At 56.4% G+C, this 24,373-nt stretch overlaps 2 protein-coding genes across 9 annotated transcripts in view; one reads left to right on the forward strand and one right to left on the reverse strand.

Annotated features, from left to right (window-relative positions):
* On the forward strand, positions 1–21,677 carry PI4KB (phosphatidylinositol 4-kinase beta). Of its 7 annotated transcripts, none has more exons than XR_011722723.1 (14): positions 1–90; positions 385–498; positions 5,748–6,706; positions 11,132–11,176; positions 14,796–15,023; positions 16,841–17,068; positions 17,221–17,330; positions 17,843–17,947; positions 18,176–18,299; positions 18,395–18,660; positions 18,781–18,913; positions 19,197–19,317; positions 19,434–20,429; positions 20,659–21,677. XR_011722723.1 is itself a non-coding variant. In XM_071727302.1 (13 exons), the coding sequence occupies exons 3-13, from the start codon at positions 5,783–5,785 to the stop codon at positions 19,613–19,615; spliced, it is 2,466 nt and encodes an 821-aa protein (XP_071583403.1). In that variant the 5' UTR covers positions 1–90; positions 385–498; positions 5,748–5,782; the 3' UTR covers positions 19,616–20,462. The 7 variants fall into 7 exon arrangements, 5 of the variants coding, with proteins under 5 accessions (XP_071583403.1, XP_071583407.1, XP_071583404.1 ...); XR_011722724.1 differs by having other exon boundaries at positions 20,662–21,677; XM_071727302.1 differs by lacking the exon at positions 20,659–21,677 and having other exon boundaries at positions 19,434–20,462.
* ZNF687 (zinc finger protein 687) overlaps positions 21,618–24,373 on the reverse strand; it is a 9,886-nt gene continuing 7,130 nt past the window's right edge. The window contains exons 8-9 of one of the 2 annotated variants that reach the window (XR_011722722.1): positions 22,642–24,207; positions 21,618–22,573 (exon numbers count right to left, since the gene is read on the reverse strand). Coding sequence is in view for 1 of the 2 variants with exons in the window: in XM_071727301.1 (XP_071583402.1) it covers positions 23,734–24,207 (474 nt within the window). In the remaining variant the exon portion in view is untranslated. Of the gene's footprint in view, positions 24,208–24,373 lie in introns of both variants that reach the window. The other variant, XM_071727301.1, reaches the window with a different exon arrangement.

Here is a 24,373-nt window from a genome sequence, read left to right on the forward strand (position 1 = left end):
GAGGCCCGGCCCCCTCAGCCCCGTCAGCCCGGGCCGGGGCCTGCGCCTGCCCCGCACCCGCCCCGCTCCGCTCCGCGCGGCCCCGCACAGGTGAGCCCCGCACCGCCCCCCTCCCCCTCTCCGCACCGCCTCCCGCGGGACCCCCGGGCCCCACCGCCACCCCCAAACCCCCCGCCGCCTGTCCCGGGCCGCGGCGGCACCGGACCCCGGGGAGGAGGTGGGGGTCTCCGCGGTGCGTTCCGCGGTCGCTGCCGGGCCGGGCCGGGGCCCCGGGGCTGTGCGGGGGCAGCGCGGGGCGGGCCGAGGCTCTCCGGGCCGCGCAGGAAAATAATTTTTCCCCTTGTTTTTTTTGTTTTTTTGTTTTTTTTTTTGTCTTCGCCACAGCCCGAGCGTCTCCGGAGCTCCGCGGAACCGCTGCCCAGGATGAGCCGCCTGCGCTGCCCCGTCCCTCGGCATCCCGGAGCGGAGAGGCGGCCGTGCGGGATGGGACTGCACCAGGTACCGCCGCTTCCCCGCAGCCTCCCGGGGCCGGCACCTCCGGCAGCGCCTTCCGGGTGGGGTGGAGGGGTCGGGGGGCTCCGACCTCCCCGGTTCTCGGTCCCCCCGGGGGTGCGGCTGCGTTCCTGGCCTGGCCCGGGGGAGCGTCCCCGGAGGCGTTTTGGGCTGGTTTATCGCTGTTTGGGTGCCGGGTGTTGCCGGTGCCCCCCGGAGCCATCCGGTGCCCCTCGCCCTCTGTAATCGCCGAAATTATCTCCTTAAAGAGCGGGGGTGCTGGGGGAGGTGCCCGCTGGGTGGGCTGCTGAGCAGCAGCCTCTGTTTGTGGGGGGTCAGGAACCTCACGATGCTTTTTCTCCCCCTCGAAACTCCTGCTTCGAGGCTTCAGGCACAGTAAGTGATACAAAAACATCAAATCCCTCTCTTCCCTGGGCCCTGCTTCTCCTTGGCCCCTGGTGGGACTCTGAGAAGCAGCATGGGGAAGTCACTGGGTGGAAGTGCTGGTGTCCAGCGTGGCTTTTTTGTCACCTCTTGAGGTTTTAAGGTCCTGTTGGGGACTTCATTGCTCTCTGAGGCTGCTCCTCAGAGTACCAGGGGTTCTGCAGCCCCGAGGGGGGGGAGGATTGACAATCTCCCACTTCTGGCTTGGAAGTGGGAATGGGATTTCAGTCTGGGTGCTCCTTACATCCCAGATTTCTCACCGTGCAGTTCAGGGGCTGCACTTGGACACAGAGCCAGGGGATTGTGACCCTTTCCAGGTTCTGTCTGTTCAGCTTTATTTGAAGCCACACTTTAGGGGAAGGCTCAGAGGTGACAGCAGCAGGTGGGGAAGGGGGGAATTTCCATCTCTGAAGGAGTGTGGGAACGTTGGGGCACAAAGCACCTTGTGATCACTGGGAGGAGGAAACTTCCCATGGTGGCTGTGCCAGCCCTTGCTCCAGGCTTTGGCATGCTCAGAAAGGGGCTGCTGGGATGGAAGGATTTGTCCTCCCTTCCCCGGGGATCCTGATTAATGCTCCTCAGGTGTGAGGCAGGAGGACAAAAAAGTTTGGAAGTGCTCCTGGGTGTTTTAACTGTGGGATGAGCTGCAGCTGGGCTGCGTGTGGAGGGGCTTTGCAAAAAGAGCTCCCAGGCCCCTGGCAGCAAAAAGAAACTTTGTTCAAAGGGTTGGGGCACTCTGCAGCCTCTCCCAGAGGTGAGAGATGGTTTGGTTTCCCCAACCTCTTAAGTTTTCACCCAATAAATTGCATCGAGGCACTGCAGCTGCTCCAGGGGGGCTCTGCCTTAGCGAGGGGCACTGGCTGCACCTCCTCCAGCAGTGCTGGGGGGGGGTTCTGTGATGTTTTCTGCCCCCACCCCAACTCCTCTGCCCTTCCCCAAGGCACAGCAAGATGTGTAAGGCCATCAGTGCTGAGCAAAACAAAAAGTCAAGCAGTGTAATAGAGACCAGATGTCTTGGTGAGGCTTCATCCTGTCCCCCTGGTCAGCTGCCAGGGCTAATATTTCTTATTCAAGTCAGGCAGGAGAGAGGCTTTTTGGTTTTGGTTTTTGTGTTGCTTTCTGGGGTTTTTTCGAGGGGGTGGAGGGAGGGTTTCTCCCCCTGCAAAGCCTCAGCTCTGTTCCTCTGGGTCTCCCTCTGCTTTTGTCCCTCCTGAAGGAGCTCGGCGGCTCCGTCGGCGCTTTCCGTGCTCCTCAGAGCTTTTATTTCATGTTTAATCACTGACTCCAGGGGCTGTTCCACCAGAGAGGGAGAGGGAGAGGGAGAAACTTGGCCCGTTATGGCTGTGGGTGGAGGATGAACCACATGAATTCAGCTCAGCCTGTTTTCCAGCCGGGGTTGCTACACTGTGTGCAGCTGATGGGCTTCGTGTCCCTGCAGAGAGAGCAGAGCTGGGGTAGGGGAGTGGTGCTGAGCCTGGAGAGGTAAAGGGTGTCTTGTGATGTGCTGAGCTACTGGGGATGTGGAGCAAGGAGGGAGGGGGGGGAAAACAAAAAAAAAAAAACAAAAAAAAAACCACCCAAACCAAGGTGCAGGAGGCAGGGATTGAATTTCCCTCCCTGGGATTTAGATGCACCACTGCTGGGATGTCACTGAAGAAGGTGGCTGTGGAAGTGTTCTTGGGGAGAGGGAGGGCTGAAGAGCAAAAGAATAATATTTAAAAAAAAAAAGCCTTGATGTGCTGATTTGGAAAACCAAAACCAAAAAGGCACTGCAGGGGTTTGGAAGGAGTTTCCCTGAGGAACAGAGGTAACCAACCCCCCAGGGCCCTGCCTGGATTGGATTTATCTCATGCAGCTCCTTAATCCATGTTTAACCCACTCAGCAGCTGGGAGCTCTGCCTGCCCTCTGGGGAGGTCCAAACAAAAGGTTCCGAGGAGTTTGGGCCAGTGCTGGGAGTGGTTCTGCTCGTGGTGGGAGTGGTTCTGCTCGCTGGGATCCCTGAGGAGGTCGGGTGGGATCCAACACTCTCCTGTGGACCTGGAGGAGGTTTCACCTCTGGAATGGCTCCTCCTGCCTGTCCCAAGGGAGGTTTCATGGGATCCTGCTCACTTTCCCCCCTCTCCTGCCCACTTTCCCCCCTCTCCTGCCCACTTTTCCCCCTCTCCTGCCCACTTTTCCCCCTCTCCTGCCCACTTTTCCCCCTCTCCTGCCCATTTTCCCCCTCTCCTGCCCATTTTCCCCCTCTCCTGCCCATTTTCCCCCTCTCCTGCCCATTTTCCCCCTCTCCTGCCCATTTTCCCCCTCTCCTGCCCATTTTCCCCCTCTCCTGCCCATTTTCCCCCTCTCCTGCCCATTTTCCCCCTCTCCTGCCCATTTTCCCCCTCTCCTGCCCATTTTCCCCCTCTCCTGCCCATTTTCCCCCTCTCCTGCCCATTTTCCCCCTCTCCTGCCCACTTTTCCCCCTCTCCTGCCCACTTTTCCCCCTCTCCTGCCCACTTTTCCCCCTCTCCTGCCCACTTTTCCCTCTCTCCTGCCCACTTTCCCCCCTCTCCTGCCCACTTTTCCCTCTTTCCTGCCCACTTTCCCCTCTCTCCTGCCCACTTTTCCCTCTCTCCTGCCCACTTTTCCCTCTCCTGCCCACTTTTCCCTCTGTCCTGCCCACTTTCCCCCCTCTCCTGCCCACTTTCCCCTCTCTCCTGCCCACTTTCCCCCCTCTCCTGCCCACTTTTCCCTCTCCTGCCCATTTTCCCCCTCTCCTGCTCACTTTCCCCCCTCTCCTGCTCACTTTCCCCCCTCTCCTGCCCACTTTCCCCCCTCTCCTGCCCACTTTTCCCTCTCTCCTGCCCACTTTTCCCTCTCTCCTGCCCACTTTTCCCTCTCTCCTGCCCACTTTTCCCTCTCTCCTGCCCACTTTTCCCTCTCTCCTGCCCACTTTTCCCTCTCTCCTGCCCACTTTTCCCTCTCTCCTGCCCACTTTTCCCTCTCTCCTGCCCACTTTTCCCCCTCTCCTGCCCACTTTTCCCCCTCTCCTGCCCACTTTCCCCCCCTCTACAGCCCAGTGAGGAGGATCAGAAGCATCAGATAAACCAGGCAGGGCTGGGAGAGCCCTCTGTGGGTGACTGGGATGCTTCTGCACCCAGCCTGTGGCCACAGAGCCACATCTGGGGCTCAGGCTGATGCCACCACTGGGTTTATTTTTAATTTTTCATCCCAATTGTCTCGATGGGAGCGTTTGAAGGACCCCACAAGCTCTGGCAGCTCCTCCTTGGGCTGTGTCTCCTCAAATCCCTCCCTGCCACGTTAGGCTGAAGGATCCCCTTTCTGCTGGCGTGCTGTTAACTTAAAAAATGATCTGGTCTGGGCCTTCCTGGGGCAAGGCTGGGGCTCCCTGCGAGGGAAAACCAACTTCCCTCAGCTCCCCGGGGTCCTTAGGGTCTGATGACCACAAAAATTTGAAGCATGTGGGATTTGCACCCAAGGGAAAGGCAGGCACAGAGGGAAACGTTGTGTGTGGACGGGGTGAAAGATGCTTTTCACATGGGTTCAGCCCACTTTGAACTTTGGTCAGGCTCCTTTCACCTCATCCTTAGAGTTTAAAGTGCTCTGAAAACAAGAGGAGGAAACGGGGCTCTGGACACTTCACCTCCTTCTGCTCACTTGGAATATTCAGGGGGTTTCCTCACCCCTTTGCTCCCCCCCCCCCCCTGTCAGGAGGGTAAAAATAAAGAGATGAAACAAGGTCATGAAATGAACAGGGAAATCCCTCACACCAAGACCCCAGAGGGGCTGAGGGTCTCTGGGGTGTGTGTGGGGGGAGCAGAGGGGCAGGAAATGGTTGAGTGAACTTCTTTTCCAAAGGCAGGAATTTTTTCCACCGGGCTGGACGTGAAAGGCAGGAGGGAGCTGGCAATCTGCTCGAGGCTTGTAAAAGGCATTGTGTGCCCTCCTGCTGGTCACGAGCTGTCTTCTTGCAGCCTTGGAGCAGGAACAGGAGCAGGGGGGGCTGTGAGAGTGATGTGAGGGTGAAGAAAGGGCCTGGGTTTGGTTTTAGAGGGAGATTTCAGGTGGCACTGCCCGGCCTGATGCTTGCTGGTGACCCTCCAGGATGCACCACTGCTCTTTTGAGAGGTGGGAAGCCAGGGGGTGTGTTCAGTCCCTCTTAGATTTCTCTGACTTTTTTAAAAAAGTCTAATTAAGTGCTTTATCCTTGAGGAGGCATCGTCAGAGCTTTGGGACTTTGTGGCAACAAACGTGCTCCTAAATCTGGGGGTTTCACCATCAAAGCACCATGGTTGCCCCTTGTCCTGAGGGGACCAAAGCTAAACGTAGGAAATAAGCTTCATCTTCTTGGGGTAAACTTCCATCTTCTCAGGATAAACTCCTGTGTTTGAGGAACAGCCATGGGGCCCACCCAACCTGCAGCCCTCTCACCCCAAGCCTCGCAGAACGCCTTTGGGGGAGGAGAGTGTCAAAGCAACCTGTTTTGTGGGGGTTTTCCCTCTTTTTTTTTTTTTTTTCTCTTTGGCTTGCTCGATTTTTTGATTGTCATGGTAACAGGGAAATTTGGTGTGGTGGCTGATGGGTGCTCACAGCTCTCTGGGTGGAAGGGGCACCAAGAAGACCTTTACAACCCAACGTCACGTTGGGCCGGCTCGCGTTGGCTTGGGGCACCTTCCCTCTCTGGACTTGGAGAAAGAGGCTCACACCAAACATTATCCCAGCTCTCAGTTTCCTTCGAGGCCCATCCCAGCGTGGATCCCTCGGGCTGGCAGCAGATCCTGACTCCTTTTTCTCTTCTCTTTCTCCTCAGCTCTGAAGCCCACGGACGCCGCCGCCGCCGCCGCTATGGGAGACTCCGTTGAAGACCCGACCCGAGGGCCGGGCTTGGATCAGGGGCCCCAGGGGAACGGGGGGACCCCCCTCAGCGTCATCACAGAAGGTGTCGGGGAGCTGGCGGTCATCGACCCCGAGGTGGCCAAGAAAGCCTGTGAAGAGGTCCTGGAGAAGGTGAAGCTGATGCACGGCGTCTCCTCCGACAGCTCCAGGAAAGCGGCCGAGGGCAGCGAGGCCGAGCGCGCCCCGCGGGCCGCCGGGGACTTGGCCAACGGGGACGTCGGGGAGGGCTGTGAAATCAGGTGCTTGGATGATCCCCCGGGCTCGAGGATCCAGGAGGAGGATGAGAGCGTGGCCAACACGGTGAAAACCGCCCGCAGGCGGCAGAAGAACAACTCCTCCAAGCAGTCCTGGCTCCTCCGGCTCTTTGAGTCCAAACTCTTTGATATCTCCATGGCCATTTCATACTTGTACAACTCGAAGGAACCCGGCGTGCAGGCTTACATTGGGAATAGGTTGTTCTGCTTTAGGAACGAGGACGTGGACTTCTACCTGCCCCAGCTGCTGAACATGTACATCCACATGGACGAGGACGTGGGGGACGCCATCAAACCCTACATCGTGCACCGCTGCCGGCAGAGCATCAACTTCTCCCTGCAGTGCGCCCTGCTGCTGGGTGCCTACTCCTCAGACATGCACATCTCCACCCAGAGACACTCCCGTGGGACCAAGCTGCGGAAGCTCATCCTCTCGGACGAGTTGAAGCCAGCTCACAAGAGGAGGGAGCTGCCCTCCCTCAGCCCCGCGCCGGACCTGGGGCTCTCTCCCTCCAAAAGGACTCACCAGAGGTCCAAGTCGGACGCCACCGTCACCATCAGCCTCAGCAGCAACCTGAAGCGCACAGCCAGCAACCCCAAAGTGGAGAGCGAGGAGGAGGTAATGTTGGGGCTCCCCAAAACCTCAGCCTGGGAAGGGCTGACCCAGCGCCGGGTGCCTGGGCTTGGTTCTCCTCTCAGAGCTTCTCCTTCCCCCCCAGAGGTGGTTTTTGTGTTTGGTTTCTTGTTCGTTTATTGGTTTGTTTGGTTGTTTTTTTTTTTTTGGCCTTGTAGCTGCAGATGGTTGAAGTTTTGGTTCTGGTGTCTCTAAGCAAAGTGTGGGTCACACGCTGGAGGGTGCTGGGGCTCCAGAGGGGCGTGAGGGGAAGGGAGGATGTTCAGTGCCTCCACGTGGAAATGGGGTCAGGACCAAGTGGCTGAACTCCTACAGGGAGTTTGGGCAGCTCAGCCAACCTCTGCGTTTGGCAACCTGCAGCCACCTGAGTGCTGCTGGAAATCTGATTTCCTCCTTGTCTTGACTTGTTCAGATTTAGCAAGGATGAGGTTTATCTGCAGGCAGGGGAGGCCCTGGGCAGCTGGGAGCAGGAGGAGAGTGGATAAACCCTGCAGCCCTCCTGCTTCTAGGGCTGGGAGCTGCAGCTCTGGCCTTTGCCCAGCTCTGCTTTGGATTTCTGTCTTCCTTTGGCAGCTCCCAGAGGGTGGAAAGACTTTCCCAAGGGGCTTTGTCCTCCGGAGGGGCTGAGCTGAGGGGACACCTCCAGTTTCCAGGGAGCTGATGTGGTTTCGTGGCAAAGCAAAGGGCACCCAACGAGGCGAAGGCGTCCCCAAACCCCAGCAGCTCCCCCAGGCTTTGAGCTTTAAGTGTCAAAATTGAGTTCTCAGCACAAAAAACGTCTTTGGTGCTGAGCTGCTCTGGTGGTTTTGAGCTGCTGTGAGGAGCCAGTGTTCCTCCTGGAGCAGAGGCAGATGATTCCCTTCACACATCTGCTGACGCAGAGAGTTTTGGAGTGGAAGGACGAGCAGCGTCCTTGGTGGAGGGGGTGTGAGGCTGGAGGGGAGAGAACTGCCAGTGGGAAGTTTTTCTTTGGCTGCTCAGACTCAGAAGGGGATGATGGTTCCGAGCAGCCCAGCTCCAGGCAGCTCCTTTTCTGGGTCATCTCGTGTGGACAAGACCTTGGAAGCCAAACTTCCCCGCAGCTCCGTCTGGACACCCCGAGGTCTCGTGGCTGTGAGAACGTTTCTTGGCTTTCCCCTTTCCCTCAGCTCCACCTTGGGTTGTAAATCCTTCCAAGGGGCCACGTGCTCTCTCCTCCCCTCCTGCTGGGCCTGGGGAAGGCTCCTTAGGAGTGGGAGGTGGTGGAGGTGTGAAGTGGCAGCCCTTGGGGTTGGGTCCAACCCAAGCCCCCCCTCCGTGTCCTTGGGGCCGCGGCGTTTCCCGACAGGTCCATGAATCTTTCATGTGTCTGCCCATGGGTGGAAAACAACCACCCCGTGGAGAGCAGGACTCCTGCTCCCCCTGACTGCAGCTGCTTGAATAATGGAAACCAAAGCTTTGCATAAATGATGGAGGAAACTGGAGAGTTTCTCCTGGCAGTTGTTGAAACGTGGTTTGATCCAGGCAGGGTGTTTAAACCCTGCAACAGCAACGGGGACACTCAGGGCACCCAAAGAACTTTCCCAGCCAGCTTCTGGACCTCTGTTGTTTTCAGTGCTGGATGTTACCCCCTCCTCTTTGAAACTGGGAGGGGGGCAGGTAGATCTGGTGTGAATTCCAGCAAATTCTGGAATTCACTACTTTAATCTGCTTTAAGATACTCGAATCCCCAAACTGACTCCATTTCTGGAGCCTTTTTGCTCTGCTGAGGTGGTGGCTCTGCATCACCCCTCTGTGCCTGGCTGGGTTATTTTCCCACATTCCTTTCTCTGTGGACAATTTTGGGGTTATTTTCCCATCAGTCTCTCTACTGAGCAGTTTTGGCTGCTTCTCCATTTCCTGTAGGTCACCTGCTGTGGACTTCTGGGTTTGTGTTGCTCCCCTGGACCTTTGCCTGTTGCTCAATGTCTGCCTGGAGCACTCTGCCAGTTCCTCTCTGCTTCGAGGCTCTTAAAGGTGCCTCCATCCTCAGACCTGCCCTTTGGATTAGCTGAGTCAGACCCAAAGCTGGGGATTAATCCTGCTTAAAGTCTTCTTGGGCTTAGAGCATGGTGAGGGGCAGCTCTTGGCCAAGTCAGGTGTCACCCCTGGGACCAAGCTGTCCCTTCCCTGGTCACCTGCAGTTGGTTTCTAGAGAATAATTCCCCCCTCTGGGGTCTTTTGTGTTCCAGTTGTCACTCCATGCTGCGTAACCAGGTTTTATTTCAAGTCCAGCTGTGGTTTGTTCTCAGATCCATTTACAGACTGAAGCTGGATGAGATGTGCTGAATTTTCCACCTGAGCAACTTGAGACCTGGAGGGGAGGAACTTGCTGTAACCTGATGCTGGAAACCAGGGTAGTGAGGATGAGGGTTTCAGTGCAGGACATGGGCTGAGCTGGATGCTCTGAGATAAGTGGTGGCTGCCCCAGCTCTCTGGTGGGGGATGCTCCTCTCCTTCCCTCCTGTCACCTCCTGGGGGTGGCTCCCCTGTGGTGGTGACTCCTGGAGTTTGACATAATTTTAACATTAAGGCTTCAAACTCCTGGAGTTTGACATAATTTTAACATTAAGGCTTCAAACTCTTGGATTTTGACGTAATTTTAACATTAAGGCTTCAAACTTCAGAGCTGAGGCCTCGTGTGGGATGAGGTGGGGAGGATCCTCCCACCCACTGCCTCCTAAGTCCCTGAGCTGGGGAGGAATAAATCACACTACATGCCTGGAGCAGGGTGGTTCATCTCTTAGATCCCTTCAGGAGGTGAGAGCAAGGTTCAAAATACACAGAGCAGGGAGGGGAAAACAGCTTTGTTGTTTGGGTTTTGCTTTTGCTTTGTTTTGTCTTGGTTTGAGTTTTTTGTTGGTTTTTTTTTTTTTTTATTTTGGCCCAACTGGATTGAAACCAGTGATTTTGAAATGGGAATAAATTGGGTTAGCTGCCAGCCCGAGCTCAGAGCCTGGCTGAGGGTGGAGAAGAGAAATGTTTGGCTGAACTTGTTCCTAAGGTGCTTTTTCAGGTCGAGCTTGTTTCCCTGCCACCAGCAGAGCAGAGTGGCTCCTGGGGAGTCACCTTTGGTGCCGCTGGCTGTGCCACCATCCCACAGGTTTGGAGGCTTTGGGGTCTTTTCTGCATTGTCCCTTTGGATTTGGGTCTCTGTTTGGCCACGGGGACAGCAGCACTCAAGCTCCGAGCAGCCTTTTTTTGAGGTCTTGTACCTAAAACTTGAGTGTTTCTCTGTAAAACCTGAGGTGTTGGCCTCCCAGGAGCTGTCTTGGCTGCCCCATGTCCCTGGCAGAGCCACAGGCAATGAGAGGGGGACAGGGGTCCCTCTTCAGCTGTGTCCTTTGGGGGGCATGAGGGGGGGAGATTTTAGGGCAATCTCTGGAGTGGGGGAGCAAAGCCACCCCTGAAACGTCACCTCTGGAGCAGGTGGGGAGGAACCCGCTCCAAACACGTCCAGAGCTGCTGAGGTTATGCCAGAGGGTTTTGACACTGAGCAAGAAAGAATTAAGATGTCCTTAAATCCCTCTCCAAGTTGGTTATTCCTGTTCTCCAGATCCAGGCCTCGTGCTGCAAACAGCTTTTGTTGCTCCCCCCAGCCCGACGTGCCAGGATCAGCTCGGAAACCGCCGGCGCTGTGGGTTTAACCAAAGCTCTGCCAGCTCGAGCTGTGCTTTGCCAGGAGAGCTGGGATGCAGCAGCCCCAGGTTCCTCACATTTTTTTTTTTATTTTTTTTTTCCTTGGTTGAGCCTCACGGGGCCTGGGCCCTGCTGGGGTTTGTCCGTGGTGAGGCAGAAGCCATGGATGGAGCCACGGTTGTGGCTTACGGGGAGGGGAATGAGCGAATCCCTGTAATCAACCTGCAAAACCCAGACCTGGTTGCTGCTTTTTTTGGGAAGTGAAACTTAAAACCAGTTACGCACTGGGCTCCAGGGTGCAAAGCTTCATTTTGTCTTTTTTTTGGGTTTTGGTTTTGGGTTTTGGTTTTTTTTTTTTTTTTTTGTGTGTGTGAAAATAAGGGATTTCTGTGGCGCTGCAGAGGGAACGGCTCCAGGGACACGCGGTCGATGGCTCGTGCTCATCAGCTTGGGTCTTGGAAATAGTTTAATTGTTGGGATTTTTAATCTTGAGGAAAGTCTCCATGGGGTTAATTTCATCTGCTGAACAGAGCGAGGGGCAGCAAAGTCGTGGTTGGGTGGGGAGGCTGGGGTGTGGGGGGAAAAAAAAAAAAAATTAACAATCAAATGAAAAGTGATGGGTTTTTGAACCTGGAGCTAAACTATTGCTTTTTCTCCCCCTTCTCCCTCCTTCCTCTCTCTCCTTTTAAACAAACACCACCACCCCCAAAACCCCTGCCAACAAAACCCCAACCCCTTTCCTCCATTTCCCAGGAGCTCTCCTCCAGCTCGGAAAGTCTCGATAAGTCACCCTGTCCCGTAAGTGCCCCGTTCCGTCCCGCGCCCCGCACAGCAGCATTTCCTCTGCCACCAAAACACCAAACCTCCCCCAGCCGTGCACCACAAGCAGCTCTGGTGGTCCCCAGCTGTTACCACCACCCCCTCACCACGGTGTCTGCACCGCTTGAGCCCCCAGCGAGGGCAGAGCCCACCCACACCCCCCACCCCAACACCGGCACCGCGCCGGCCGCCCCGCAGCTGAACGTCCCCTGCTTGTTCAGCAAATTCTGGTTTGGCTAAAATGCCCTGAGTGCTAATTTCCCACCTACAGCCTCCCCCAAAAAACCCAAACGACCCCAAACAAACCAAAGGCAGCAAAGGAGAGAGAAATCCTCGTGCCCCCCCACCGTGGGGGGGACGTGGCTGATGCTGCCGGTTCTGGTGGGAGCGGTCGCTGCCTTTGTGTGGCAGTGTTTGCAGATGAAAGAGGAAATGCTGTTTCCTTGACTTGTACTTCAAAATTCTCTGCCAGATGAGATTTCATTTGCTTTTTTTTTTTTTTTTTATTATTATTTTTTCTTTCCACGAATCATTGTTGGTTCCCCCTCCCCCCCCCTCACCTTTCTGTGTGTTCAACTTTGGTCTCAATCAAACCCCAGCGTTTCCCTTCAGAGAGCGTTTTTCTTTCCAAATGAGCCTTTGTCATTGCTTTTTTGTTTGGTTTTTAAATCAACAGCCTCCTCCTCAGCTGTGCCATTCTCCTGCCCGAGGGTCTGTGTTCTCCCTCTGGGATTCCCGGCGGGTTTCCACATGTTGGATATGTAGTCCATGATCAAAACCACTTCCACTTGCTCAGCCCATCCTCCAGGATGGGTTTTCTAGGGTGAACTCGCAGCTTTTGAGACTTCCCACAGAGTTATCTGGCACATTCCCAGCTTTTCCCCCTCTGTGCCTTCAGAGGGAGGATTTTCCCACCTCCAGGAGCCTCTGTGCTGCTGTCACACCCAGGGCACGAGGGTTTTGACCCCGCAGCACCCCTGATGCAGGCTCCTCCTCTTATTTTTTTGTAAATCTTCAACTCTGCTGCTTTTGAGCACTGTAGGATGCTGGTGGGTGCTGGCGAGTGGGAGGGCTCCAAGTCCCACTTTGCCACCCAACGTTTTAGGGGGAAGTTCCTTTGGTTTTGTGTCCCTCCTGCTCCTCCTGGCCAAGCCAAGGTCTCACCCTCCGGTACCGTTTCAGGCTCGGTGCTGGCAGCACTTGCCAGGTCCCCAGGTGCCACATCCCCCTGTGCCACCCATCTCTCTGTCACCCCAGTGAGACCTTTTCCTCCCAGCTCCAGGCAGCAGCCGAGGTTCTTTGTGAGGGTTTGTGCCAGGTTTTTAAACCCACGGTGGTGCCAGGGATCCCAATTTTGCTGCGTAAAGCTCAGAAATGACAAATTGTGGTGGTCTGAGGAGAGGTGGGACAGCAGGATGAAGGCAGGTGAGGAGATCCCACTTTGGGGTTTGTGGAGAGGACCCAAATTAATCAATCCCCTTGGGTTTTGAGGTGCTTAAACCTTACCCAGGCAAAAACCCCCCTTGCACTGTGGCTGCACAGAGATGGACCCATCCCCGTTGGGACACTCCAAAGCTCTGCCAACCCCTCACCAGACCTGGACCTGGAGCTGATCTGTGTCACCCTCCCTGGGAAGCAGTTTGACCCCACCCCCTGTGGGGAGAAGGATGCTCCTGGAGTGTTTCAGCAAAGCAGAACCCCAAAGCCCTGCCCAGTTCAGGACCTTTTTTTTGGTTGGTTTGTTTGGTTTTGTTTTTTTGTTTTTTTTTTTTCCAAAGTGCCGCCTGTGAAATGTTTTGCTGTGACAGAAAGTAAATGGGAGAAGGTAAATATTTGTGTTGGCTCAGGGCAGCAGGAGGATCCTTGGGGTGGGAAAAACAACTCCCTTCCTCTCTTTCCTTGGCTTCAGGACCGTTTTGATGAGCAGGGGGCTCCTGCAGCCCAGCTCTGGTGGGATGGGCTCTCTGCAGCCCCTCGGGCAGGCTGGGGACAGTGTTTCCTGGCCAGGGACAGCCCCAGCTCAGCTGCCTCTCCACAACAGGATGCAAAACTTCCCGTCCTGAGTCCCTTGATAACACCAAGGAGCAGAGCAGAGCTCAGTGGGATGCCTTTGGAGCAGGATGGGACGGGGAGGACAATTCCCAGCTGCCTTTTTTCTGGCTGGAGGAGCCAAGACCTGGAGGTTTCCAACTGGAGTGTGGATGTTGGAGGTGCAGAACACTTCGTGGAGGTGGTGGGACACTGCTGGGTGGACACAGCTTCACTCTGCTCCCTGTGGAACAGGGAGAAGGCTCTTCTGGAGATGCTTTGGGCTGCCTGGAGAAGAGGGGGTGTGAAGGAGACGTGTGCTTGGGAGGCACAAGTTGATACCTGTCTGAACCAGGACTTTGGTGACAGCCCCTCCACACCTGGGCTCAATCCCTGATTCCCACCAGAAGGTCCTGAGAGGAGCAAGGACCTCGCAGCCATTGGGCTTTGGTGGGTGTTGGAAGGAGCAGAGCATCCTTGGAATGTTGTTCAGCTTTTGGCAGAAATGGGGTTAAATGCAATGGAAGGAAATGGTCCTGGAGGTCAGGGCAGGGTTGGGGGGCAGGAGCTGAGGTGGGGCAGGGCCTGGCCAGGACCCAGGGCACTTCCCAACCCCTCAGGTTGTGCTGCTGGGTTTTATTTACCCTCTACCTGGGCACACGAGTGGCTCCTCCTGCCCCAAGGCATCAGGGGTGGGAGAACAGGAAGGATTTTTAATGTAATTTTTTCTTATTTTTTTTTTTTAAGCATTTTTGACGTGGACTACAGATACAAAATGATTTCTCACCTGCCCTTTCCCAAAAGGGAGCCACCAGACTGATCCTTCCCCTCTTTTTTCCCTTTAATTTTGCTGTGCAGCCATTCCTGGCTCTCTGATGTTTTATTGTTTTTTCTTTTCTTCCTTTTCTCATGCTCCGTGGCTTTCTTTGCATGTGCCTTTCCAGCATGATTGTCCAGTGAACACTTTGCAAGTTTAATTCTGCATCTTCAATGGCAAAAGGAAAAAAAAAAAAAAAAAAAAATCAGCCACAATTGTTTAAAAGCTTGAAAAAAAAGTCGGGTGGAGAACTCGGCTTCGGGTGCTGGGGTGGGGGAGCTCCTGGGTCCGGATCGCAGTTGGATCTTTGCAAAATGGTTGGATAGAGCCAGGAATGGTTGGGTTGAGCCACGAGTGGTCAGGAGACAACAGAAAAAAAAAAAACCAAAACGACTCTGAGCCGGGAAGAGGTCGGTTTGGTGCTCCCTCTGCTGGCTCCAGGGCTTCTGCTGGAGCCGTCGGCTCCGGAATTCCGGGCAGGAGGAGGAAGAGGAGGATTTCTGGACCACAGGAGGGGAAAAAAGTGCTTTGAACCTGCTCTGCTTCTGGATGATGACTCTCTGGTCATGGGAGCATCATCCAGGAGCAGGGAATTGGGTGGGATGGGAAGAGCTGCCTCTACCTGGAGTTGATCCCTGTGCTTGTAGACTCCAGAGAGCCCCCGCCGCCTTTGCGCCTCCACTCCCCTAACCCTTTTTCTGTTCTTTTTTTTTTTTTTTTTTTTGGTGTGTTTTTTATTCCCCCTCCCCCCAGCCTGTCAGGCTCGCCCCCGAGAGAGAATTCATCAAGTCCCTGATCGCCATCGGGAAGCGTTTGGCCACTTTGCCCACCAAAGAGCAGAAGACCCAACGGTTGATCTCGGAGCTGTCGCTGCTCAACCACAAACTCCCGGCCCGCGCTTGGCTGCCGACTGCTGGCTTCGACCACCACGTGGTGCGGGTGCCCCACACCCAGGCAGTGGTCCTCAACTCCAAGGACAAGGTGTGAGCAGGCAGACAATGGTTTGGCCTTCACAAAGAGTCGTGGGTTTTTGGGTTTTTTTTTTTTGTCCTCGACACCCCCCCCCTGTGCTCAGCCACACCTCGAGTCTTGTGTCCAGTTCTGGGCCCCTCAGCTCAGGAAGGAGATTGAGGTGCTGGAGCAGGTCCAGAGAAGAGCAAGGAGGCTGTGAAGGGATCCAGCACAAGTGCTGTGAGGAAGGGCTGAGGGAGCTGGGGGTGTTGAGGCTGGAGAAGAGGAGGCTCAGGGGAGACCTCATCACTCTCTCCAACTCCCTGGATCCTGGTTGGAGTCAGGTGTAGCCCCAACAGGATGAGGTTCAACATTCCAAGTCCTGCACTTTGGGCACAACAACCCCCTGGGGAGCTCCATGGGGCACAGAGTGGCAGAAAGGGACCTGGGATTGCCAGGAAGCTGAACAGGAGCCAGCAGTGTGCCCAGGTGGCCAAGAAGGCCAATGGCATCCTGGGCTGGCTCAGGAACAGCGTGGCCAGCAGGTCCAGGGAAGGGATTCTGCCCCTGTGCTCAGCCCTGGGGAGGCCACAGCTTGAGTCCTGTGTCCAGTTCTGGGCCCCTCAGCTCAGGAAGGAGATTGAGGTGCTGGAGCAGGTCCAGAGAAGAGCAAGGAGGCTGGGAAGGGATCCAGCAGAATTCCTGGGAGGAAGGGCTGAGGGAGCTGGGGGTGTTGAGGCTGGAGAAGAGGAGGCTCAGGGGAGACCTCATCACTCTCTCCAACTCCCTGGATCCTGGTTGGAGTCAGGTGTAGCCCCAACGGGATGAGGTTCAACATTCCAAGTCCTGCACTTTGGCCACAAGAACCCCCTGGGGAGCTCCATGGGGCACAGAGTGGCAGAAAGGGACCTGGGATTGCCAGGAAGCTGAACAGGAGCCAGTAGTGTGGCCAAGAATCCCAGTGGCATCCTGGATGAGGAAGAGTGTGGCCAGCAGGTCCAGGGAAGGGATTCTGCCCCTGTGGAGGCCACAGCTTGAGTCCTGTGTCCAGTTCTGGCCCCCAAAATTCAGGAAGGAGATTGAGGCCCAAAGGAGGCAACTGGGCTGGTGAAGGGATCCAGCACAAATCCTCTGAGGAGAGGCTGAGGGAGCTGGGGGTGTTGAGGCTGGAGAAGAGGAGGCTCAGGGGAGACCTCATCACTCTCTCCAACTCCCTGAAAGGAGGTTGGAGCCAGGGGGGGGTTGGGCTCTTTTCCCAGGCAACTCTCAGCAAGACAAGAGGGCACAAGAGGTCTCAAGTTGTGCCAGGGGAGGTTTAGGTTGGACATTAGAAAGAATTTCTTTCTGGAGAGGGTGCTCAGCCATTGGAATGGGCTGCCCAGGGAAGGGGTGGATTCTCCATCCCTGGAGATATTTCCAAAGAGCCTGGATGTGGCACTCAGTGCCATGGGCTGGGAACCACGGGGGGAGTGGAGCAAGGGTTGGACTTGGTGATCTCTGAGGTCCCTTCCAACCCAGCCCATTCTGTGATTCTATGACATAGAAACAGTTTCTATGTGGCTGCTCCCCTGTCCCCCCCGGGTCTGTGTTATCACTTCCAGGGATGAGGATGGAGAGAAACACCCCTGAGGGTACCCCTGCCCTAAACCTGTGCTGTAGGGGTCTCAGGGGATCCAGCCCTGCTCCTGGAGCTGTTCCACAGCTGCTAAAAAGCACCGCGTTGCCCCGACAAAAACATCCACCAGAAATAAAACCGCCCCAGCACCCACCTGGCAAAGAGCAGAGAGCATCGTGCTGCCTCCCACCCCCACCCCTCTCACTCTTGGTTTTGTTCCCCCCCCCTCCAGGCTCCATATTTAATCTACGTTGAAGTACTTGAATGTGACAATTTTGACACAGCGAATGTCCCCGCTCGGATCCCCGAGAACCGCATCCGGAGCACGCGCTCGGCCGAGAACCTCCCCGAGTGTGGGATCACCCACGAGCAGAGGACCAGCAGCTTCACCACTGTCCCCAACTACGACAACGACGACGAGGCCTGGTCTGTGGATGACATCGTGGAGCTGCAGGTGGAGGTCAGGCCGGGGCTCCCCGGGGTGGTTTGGCCCTTGCCAGCGCGGCGCCGTCCCGATCTGGCAACGGGGTGGGATGGGAAGGGATGGAAGCTGAGTGGGAATGGTGTCTGTGGAGCCACTGCATCCCACTTCTCACCCCTTTTCCCTCCCAGCTGCCAGAGATTCACACCAACAGCTGTGACAACATCTCCCAGTTCTCTGTGGACAGCATCACCAGCCAGGAGAGCCGGGAGCCGGTGTTCATCGCTGCTGGAGACATCAGGTGGGGCTGAGCTATGAATCCAGATGTAAAAAAAAAAAAAAAAGACGGGGCAGAATTTCTCTGCTGGATTCCCAGAAAAAACCCCACATCTGCATGGATTCAGGAGGGGCTGGGCAAGCTCTGGGCAGTGAAGGTTTAGGAGAGCCCTCGCTAGAGATGCTTCAGGCTGGTGCAGCCTCCCCTGGGTTTGGGATTTGGGGTTTGTTCTTTTCCCAGGCAACTCTCAGCAAGACAAGAGGGCACAAGAGGTCTCAAGTTGTGCCAGGGGAGGTTTAGGTTGGACATTAGAAAGAGTTTCTTTATGGAGAGGGTGATCAGACATTGGAATGGGCTGCCCAGGGAAGTAGTGGATTCTCCATCCCTGGAGATATTTAAGAAGAGCCTGGATGTGGGGGTCTCAGGAGCTTTGTTAAGTGTTTTGGGTGGAAGAGGCTCTGGGGACAGGAGGTGACACCACTGCCTCCCTCCACAATGAGTTTTGTTCCTTCTCCACTCCCCACTCTGTCTGGCAGGCGGCGGCTCTCGGAGCAGCTGGCGCACACCCCCACCTCCTTCAGGAGGGACCCCGAGGACCCATCTGCTGTTGCCCTGAAGGAACCCTGGCAGGAGAAAGTCAGGTAGGGCTGAGGGGACCTGGTGGCTTCAGCTTCAGGCCCTGCTTGTCCCCAGACATGGGGAGGTGGAGGGCAGGGAGCAGCGGATGTCGGTCGGGTTCTGGCGGTCGTTCTGCTGCGGCCCCAGCTGAGCGTTTCCAAAGGCTCTGGGTGCCCCTGAACCCCCCCGGGGCTGACTCTCTGCCCACCCTCCTTCTCCTCACGCTCCCATCCGTGTCCCTTTCCCCACAGGAGGATCCGGGAAGGGTCCCCCTACGGCCACCTCCCCTCCTGGCGCCTCCTCTCCGTCATCGTCAAGTGTGGGGATGACCTCCGGCAGGAGCTGCTCGCCTTCCAGGTCCTCAAGCAGCTGCAGGTCAGAGGGGCTGGGGGGCTGCTCCGGGGGGGGCCTGGAGCTGCCTGGGGTCACCCCCCCATCCTGAGGGATTTTCCTGCTCTTCTCTCCCGCAGTCCATCTGGGAACAGGAGCGTGTCCCACTCTGGATCAAGCCATACAAAATCCTCGTCATCTCCGCCGACAGCGGGATGATTGAGCCGGTGGTGAACGCCGTCTCCATCCACCAGATCAAGAAGCAATCCCTGCTCTCCCTCCTGGATTATTTCCTGCAGGAACACGGCAACTACAACACGGAATCCTTCCTCACAGCCCAGAGGAATTTCGTGCAGAGCTGTGCTGGTTACTGCCTGGTCTGTTACCTGCTGCAGGTCAAGGACAGGTGGGTCCCCACGCCACAGCTGCCTCTTCTACCAGAACTTGTCATTTTGTCCCCAAAATAACAGCAGGAGGCCGTGCTCAGGGCCACACAGTTGAGGATTTTTTCCCCTCTCCCACACAGGCACAACGGGAACATCCTGCTGGATGCAGATGGACACATAATCCACATTGATTTTGGGTTCATCCTCTCCAGCTCCCCCAGGAACCTCGGCTTTGAGACCTCGGCCTTCAAACTCACCACGGAGTTCGTGGATGTGAGTGAGCAGGGGACACGAGGGGGGATCCCACAGCACCAGGGTGGGCACCAGGGTGGTTCTTGGCCACGCTGCAGCCTCAGCAAGGCTGCTCTTGAGTGCCCAGGGATGGGCTGGAAGCTGGAGGAGCTATTGGCTGTGGAGTGTGTATCACTCCGAGGAGGGAAATTCCGTAAAAAACCCCATCGTGCCCCTCCTGCTGACCATCCCTCTCTTCAGGGCACACCACTGTCCTCCTGTTGCTCCATCCCCGTTCTCCACCCTCACATCCTCTCCTTTCCAGGTCATGGGTGGGCTGGATGGGGACATGTTCAACTACTACAAGATGCTGATGCTGCAGGGACTCATCGCTGCCCGGAAGCACATGGATAAAGTCGTGCAGATCGTGGAGATCATGCAGCAAGGTGAGGAGACTCCAGCTCGACACCTCAGCCAGCCACAAGGCAACGTCTGGAGGCCCCCCACAAGCCCCCTGGGGAGCTGCCATGACCCAATTCCCCCCGTTCCTCCCTCCCTGCAGGGTCCCAGCTCCCCTGTTTCCACGGCTCATCCACCATCCGCAACCTGAAGGAGAGGTTCCACATGAACATGACAGAGGAGCAGCTGCAGCTGCTGATTGAGCAGATGGTGGATGGCAGCATGCGTTCCATCACCACCAAGCTCTACGATGGCTTCCAGTACCTCACCAATGGCATCATGTGATGGCCACCAGCCTCCCTCAGCTCCAGCAGGGCCCCCCAGCCCTCAGCTTTGCCCCCCCTGGGAGAGCTCCTTGCTCCTCGGCAAGAACAAGGAGGTCGCATCTCAGCGTCTTCCCCGAGGTGGGGGGGAGGGGGGGGTGCTGCTTTTTCTTCTTTTTTTTTTTTTTTTTTTTTTTTTTTTTGCCAAGACTCCTCAAGAAACAGAAACAAGGAAAAAAAAAAAAAAGAGAAAAAAAAGGAGCAGTGGAAGCAGGAAACAAACCAAACCAAACCAAACCCCCAACCCAACCACCCCGCTGGTGAAAATCAAAGCGAAACGGATCGGGCGGTAACGGGGGCTGGTGAGGGGTTGGGGTTTGGGGGCTGGGGGCAGCACTTCCCCCCCCCCCTCAGTATTACACCCCCAGGTGTCCCGTGAGCTCTCCCACAATCTCATGAGTTGTTCAGGGGCTGTGGGGTGGGGGGGGGGACAGCCCTGACCCCCACCCTCCAGCAGCTGCTGTGACTTGAGCCTTCTGCTGGTACCACTTGAAGGTGGTGGAGGTGACCCCCTCCCCCAGGGCCCTTCCCTGCATGTCCCCACCCCCCCTGTCCCCTTCCTGCCCACCCCGGGGCCTCTTTCTTTGTTTCTCACACCCCCTCCCACCCTCATTTCCCCCCCCTCCCCCCCCCCAGTGTAGGTCACCCCTCTAGCACCCTCCTCCTGCAGCACCCATGGCTGGTACACCAAGGTTGGGGTTCCTCGAGGCTGGTGCCCACCCTGGGGGGGTCAGTGCCCACCCTGGGGGGGTCAGTGCCCACCCTGGGGGGGGTCAGTGCCCACCCTGGGGGGGGGAATCAGTGCCCACCCTGGGGGGAGTCAGTGCCCACCCTGGGGGGGGGTCAGTGCCCACCCTGGGGGGGTCAGTGCCCACCCTGTGGGGGGGAATCAGTGCCCACCCTGGGGGGAGTCAGTGCCCACCCTGGGGGGGGAGTCAGTGCCCACCCTGAGGGGTGTCAGTGCCCACCCTGAGGGGGGTCAGTGCCCACCCTGGGGGGGTGGAGGAGGTCAGTGCTGCCTCTTGCTTTCAATCTCCTTTTTTTCTTTTTTTCTTTCTTTTTTTTTTTTTTTTGACTCTGTTCCAAGACTTTGGGACTGTGAAGCTTCACTCCCCCCCCCTCTCCCACCTTATCCCTCTCCACCCTTTTATTTTTTTTTTCTTTTTTCAATAATTTCTGGTTTTCCTCACCAGGTTGTGGGGTGGGAATGGTGTCAGTTTGCCCTCCTGGATTTGAGCAAAAGCTCCGGGGATGGTCCAGGAGGGCAGGAGGGAGCCCGGAGCCTCCCCAGGGGACCCCCTACAAACCCCATCCCCTCCTGGGGGAGGGGGCCCTCCTGTACCCCCACCTCCTCCCCTTCCTTTAAGAGCAGCGACCACCCCCTGTGTCCCCCCTCTCCAAGTCCTGCTGGTCAGATGGTGACACCCCCAAGAGATGTCCCCTCCATTGTCCCCTCCATGGCTGTAGCTCCTGGTGCCCCCCCCCCCCCCAGCCCCCCCCCCCTGCCCAGCGCCGGCCGTAATGTCCTCGGGCTCTTTGTTTAGCACTAATTAATTATTTGTCATGTTGATTATTTAGCATTAAAAAAAAACAAAAATTCTATTTTCAAACCGTGGGCTGCTGGTGGCCAGGAACCCCCTGGGGTGGATTAATTGGGGACTGAGGAGAGAGGGGAGGAAGGGGGGGGGGCGAGGGGGGGGTGTCCTCAGGTCAAGGGCACCCCAAAACTGGTCACAGGCAATCACAGCCCTCGTTTGGGGGGTGCCCTCCCCCCCCAAAATTTGCATTGGAGGGGGGACTCAGAGCAACCCCCGGGGGTGCAGGGAGTGAGGGGGCACCCAGCCCCTTCTACCCCCATTTTGGGGTGGGACCAACACCCTTGTGGTGAGGTGGTGGGGGGGGGGACACAACTTTCCCCCCCCCTCCTCCTGGGGCCAGGTAAGCACGACAGGGCACAGCAGGGGTTAAACCACTAAAAGTTTAATTGCATTATTACTACAAGAATAAAGGATACCTGAGAGCCACTCGCAGTGCCCGGAGTTTGAATGTAGCATCAGCACAAACCCCCCCCCCCAAGTACAACCCCCACCCCCTGCCCCCCCCTCCCCGTGACCCCCAACTCGCTCTAAAGGCACTGAAGTGCTGGAAAACCAAGAGATTACAAAGCAATTATTTTTTTTTTTGTTTGTTTCCTTCCTCTAAAACTCATAGAAACTTTAGGTTCTTCTCTATTATTAAACATCATTTACACCTTCACAGCCCCACAGGACACAGCTGGGGGGGATGGGGGGTGGGGGGGGCTGTGGGAACTGCTGGTTGCTTTAATTTTAATTTTCTCCTTTTATTTTAAAAGCTGTGTGTGCAGCCAGGAGGAGGATTTACCCCCCCTCCAATTTAAATAAAAAGGAGGAAAAAAAAAAAAAAAAGGGAGGGGGAACAAAAAGACCCAGCAACCCAGCATTCCCCACGCCAGAAAAAAAAAATAAAAAAATCCAAACACAAGAAATAAAACCAAAAACAAAACCCCGAATCACAACAGTAGGTTTGTGGTTTGTTTTTTTTTTTTTTTTTTCTTTTTTTTGTCACTTTTAGTGTATGATACAACTTTACACTGTGTTAGAGGTTATTTATTCACAAGGAGCCCGAGCTGAAGTCACTGAAATAATTACTCACACAAACACCCTACCCCAAGCACAGGTGCTAAACAAACAGAACAAGGAGAAAAAAGTTTCTTTTCTGGCTGTTACTTTTTTTTTTTTTTCATTTTTTTCTTTTTTTTTTGTAGATTTTTTTTTTTTTTCCTCTTCCCCCCCCCCCCCCCAGATAAAGTTGGGGTTTACAGGGAGGGAGCCAGCAATGAGTGAGACCCCACGGGGCCTTGGATCAGAGCCTGGGAGGGGGTGACAAAACCCTCGACCCCCTCCTTGTGGGGAGGGGGTGACAAAACCCTCGACCCCCCCGTGGGGAGGGGGTGACAAAACCCTCGACCCCCCCCGTGGGGAGGGGGTGTCCGTGGGGAGGAGGGGGTGTCCGTGGGGAGGGGGTAGCAATGGCAGCACCCTGGGAAGGGCCCCCCAAGACTCACCAGCAGGGGTTGGTCTGGATCCAGCAGCAGCTTCAGCTCCTGCAAAGGCTTCGTGGTGCCACCAGGGGTGACAGAGCCACGGGGGGGGTGACAGAGCCACAGGGGGGGGTGACAGAGCCACAGGGGGGGGGGTGACAGAGCCACTGGGCTCGTGCTGATCTCACCCCCAGGTCTTTTATTTTCTGCTGCCAAACCAAAAAAAAAAATCTCCTTTTCCCTGGGATGCTGCCAGGTGGGGCCCCGAGGGTGGCACGGAGTGTCCAAAGGTCGATGTCACCTCCAGTGAGCACGAGGGAAGGTGACAAGGGACGTGCTGTGTCTGGCTGGAGCCAAGGAGGGGCTGAGAGGGGGGGGGGGGTCTCTGTGAGGAGGGGGCTGGGCTGCTGCAGGGGCTCAGCTTCTCCCAGTGAAATACAAAAGCAGCAACATTCAAAAGGGAAGAAAAAAAACCCAAAAAAACCCAAAAACAAACCCAAACAAAAAGGTGGAATTTTTTTGTGTTGCTGTGACATTATTGTCAGCACAGCCACCCTGTCCTGTGATGTCCCCCAGGTCCTGTGGGGGGGGGGTGGGGGTGTTGGGGGTAAAAGCAGAGCAGTGACACTGTGAGGGGATGGTCCCTGCAGGGTGGGGGTGTCCCTGTCCCCTCCTCATCCCCACGGGAGGAAGGACACTGTCCCCAGCAGTCACCAAACCATTTGGTCTCCCCAGGAGAGGGGCAGCAGGTCCTGACTCTTCCCTTCGCCTCCTCACACAAAGTAGTGGCCAGAATTCCAAAATTCCTGCAAATTCCAAAATTCCTCTCGCCTGCCAACCCAGGAGGGGGGAGGGGGCTGCTGAGGAGCCCCCCACCCACCCAGGGGGTGCCAGCCGGGCTCTGGTCTCTCTTCACGGCTCCTTCCTCCAAGGCCAGGAGGAGGCAGGGGGAGCTCGGGGTGGGCGGGGGTGGTTCTGGTGCTGGTTCTGGTGCTGGTTCTGCAGGGGGGGGGGTGTTTCTAGTTCTCGGGGCTGGCGTTCTGCCGGGCTCGGATGAAGGCCATGCCATGGGTACGGAAATGAGTCTTGAGGTTGAGCTGAGTGTCGAAGCAGCGGCCGCAGACCTTGCAGGAGAGTTTTCCGTCGGGTGGGTGCTGGGTGCTGCCCTCCAGGGGGCTGCGGGGTCCCGGCTCCTCCACCTCCCCCGTCCCTTTCTTTTTCTTGTGGGTGATGAAGCGGTGACGGTTGAGGGAAACCTGGGAGGTGAAGCAGAGCCCACACTCCCGGCACTGGTGGGAGCTCTCGTCAGTCCGGTGCTGGGGGATGTGCTCCTGGAACTCCGCGGAGCTGCCGGCCAGGTACCCGCACTTGCGGCAGCGGAACGGGGCCTTGCGGTCGCCCTTGGGGGTTTTGGAAGGGGGGGTGGTGCTGTCGGGCTCCTCGCTGCAGGAATCGCCCTCGTCTGAGGAAAGCTTCCGCTTCCGGCCCGACACCTGCGGGAGGAGGAGAAGGAGAAGGAGAAGGAGAAGGAGAAGGAGAAGGAGAAGGAGAAGGAGAAGGAGAAGGAGAAGGAGAAGGAGAAGGAGAAGGAGAAGGAGAAGGAGAAGGAGAAGGAGAAGGAGAAGGAGAAGGAGAAGGAGAAGAAGGAGGAGAAGAAGG

The sequence above is a fragment of the Heliangelus exortis genome, chromosome 27 (assembly GCF_036169615.1).
Source record: "Heliangelus exortis chromosome 27, bHelExo1.hap1, whole genome shotgun sequence".
Lineage (NCBI taxonomy): Eukaryota > Metazoa > Chordata > Aves > Apodiformes > Trochilidae > Heliangelus > Heliangelus exortis.

What these genes read in the sequence shown, in the direction of transcription:
- PI4KB (XM_071727302.1), top strand. Translation starts at nt 5,783, where the DNA reads ATGGGAGACTCCGTTGAAGACCCGACCCGAGGGCCGGGCTTGGATCAG. An exon ending in AAGTGGAGAGCGAGGAGGAG is followed by an intron (nt 6,707 to 11,131) that starts GTAATGTTGGGG and finishes TCCATTTCCCAG; the next exon opens with GAGCTCTCCTCCAGCTCGGA. An exon ending in TCGTGGAGCTGCAGGTGGAG is followed by an intron (nt 17,069 to 17,220) that starts GTCAGGCCGGGG and finishes TTTCCCTCCCAG; the next exon opens with CTGCCAGAGATTCACACCAA.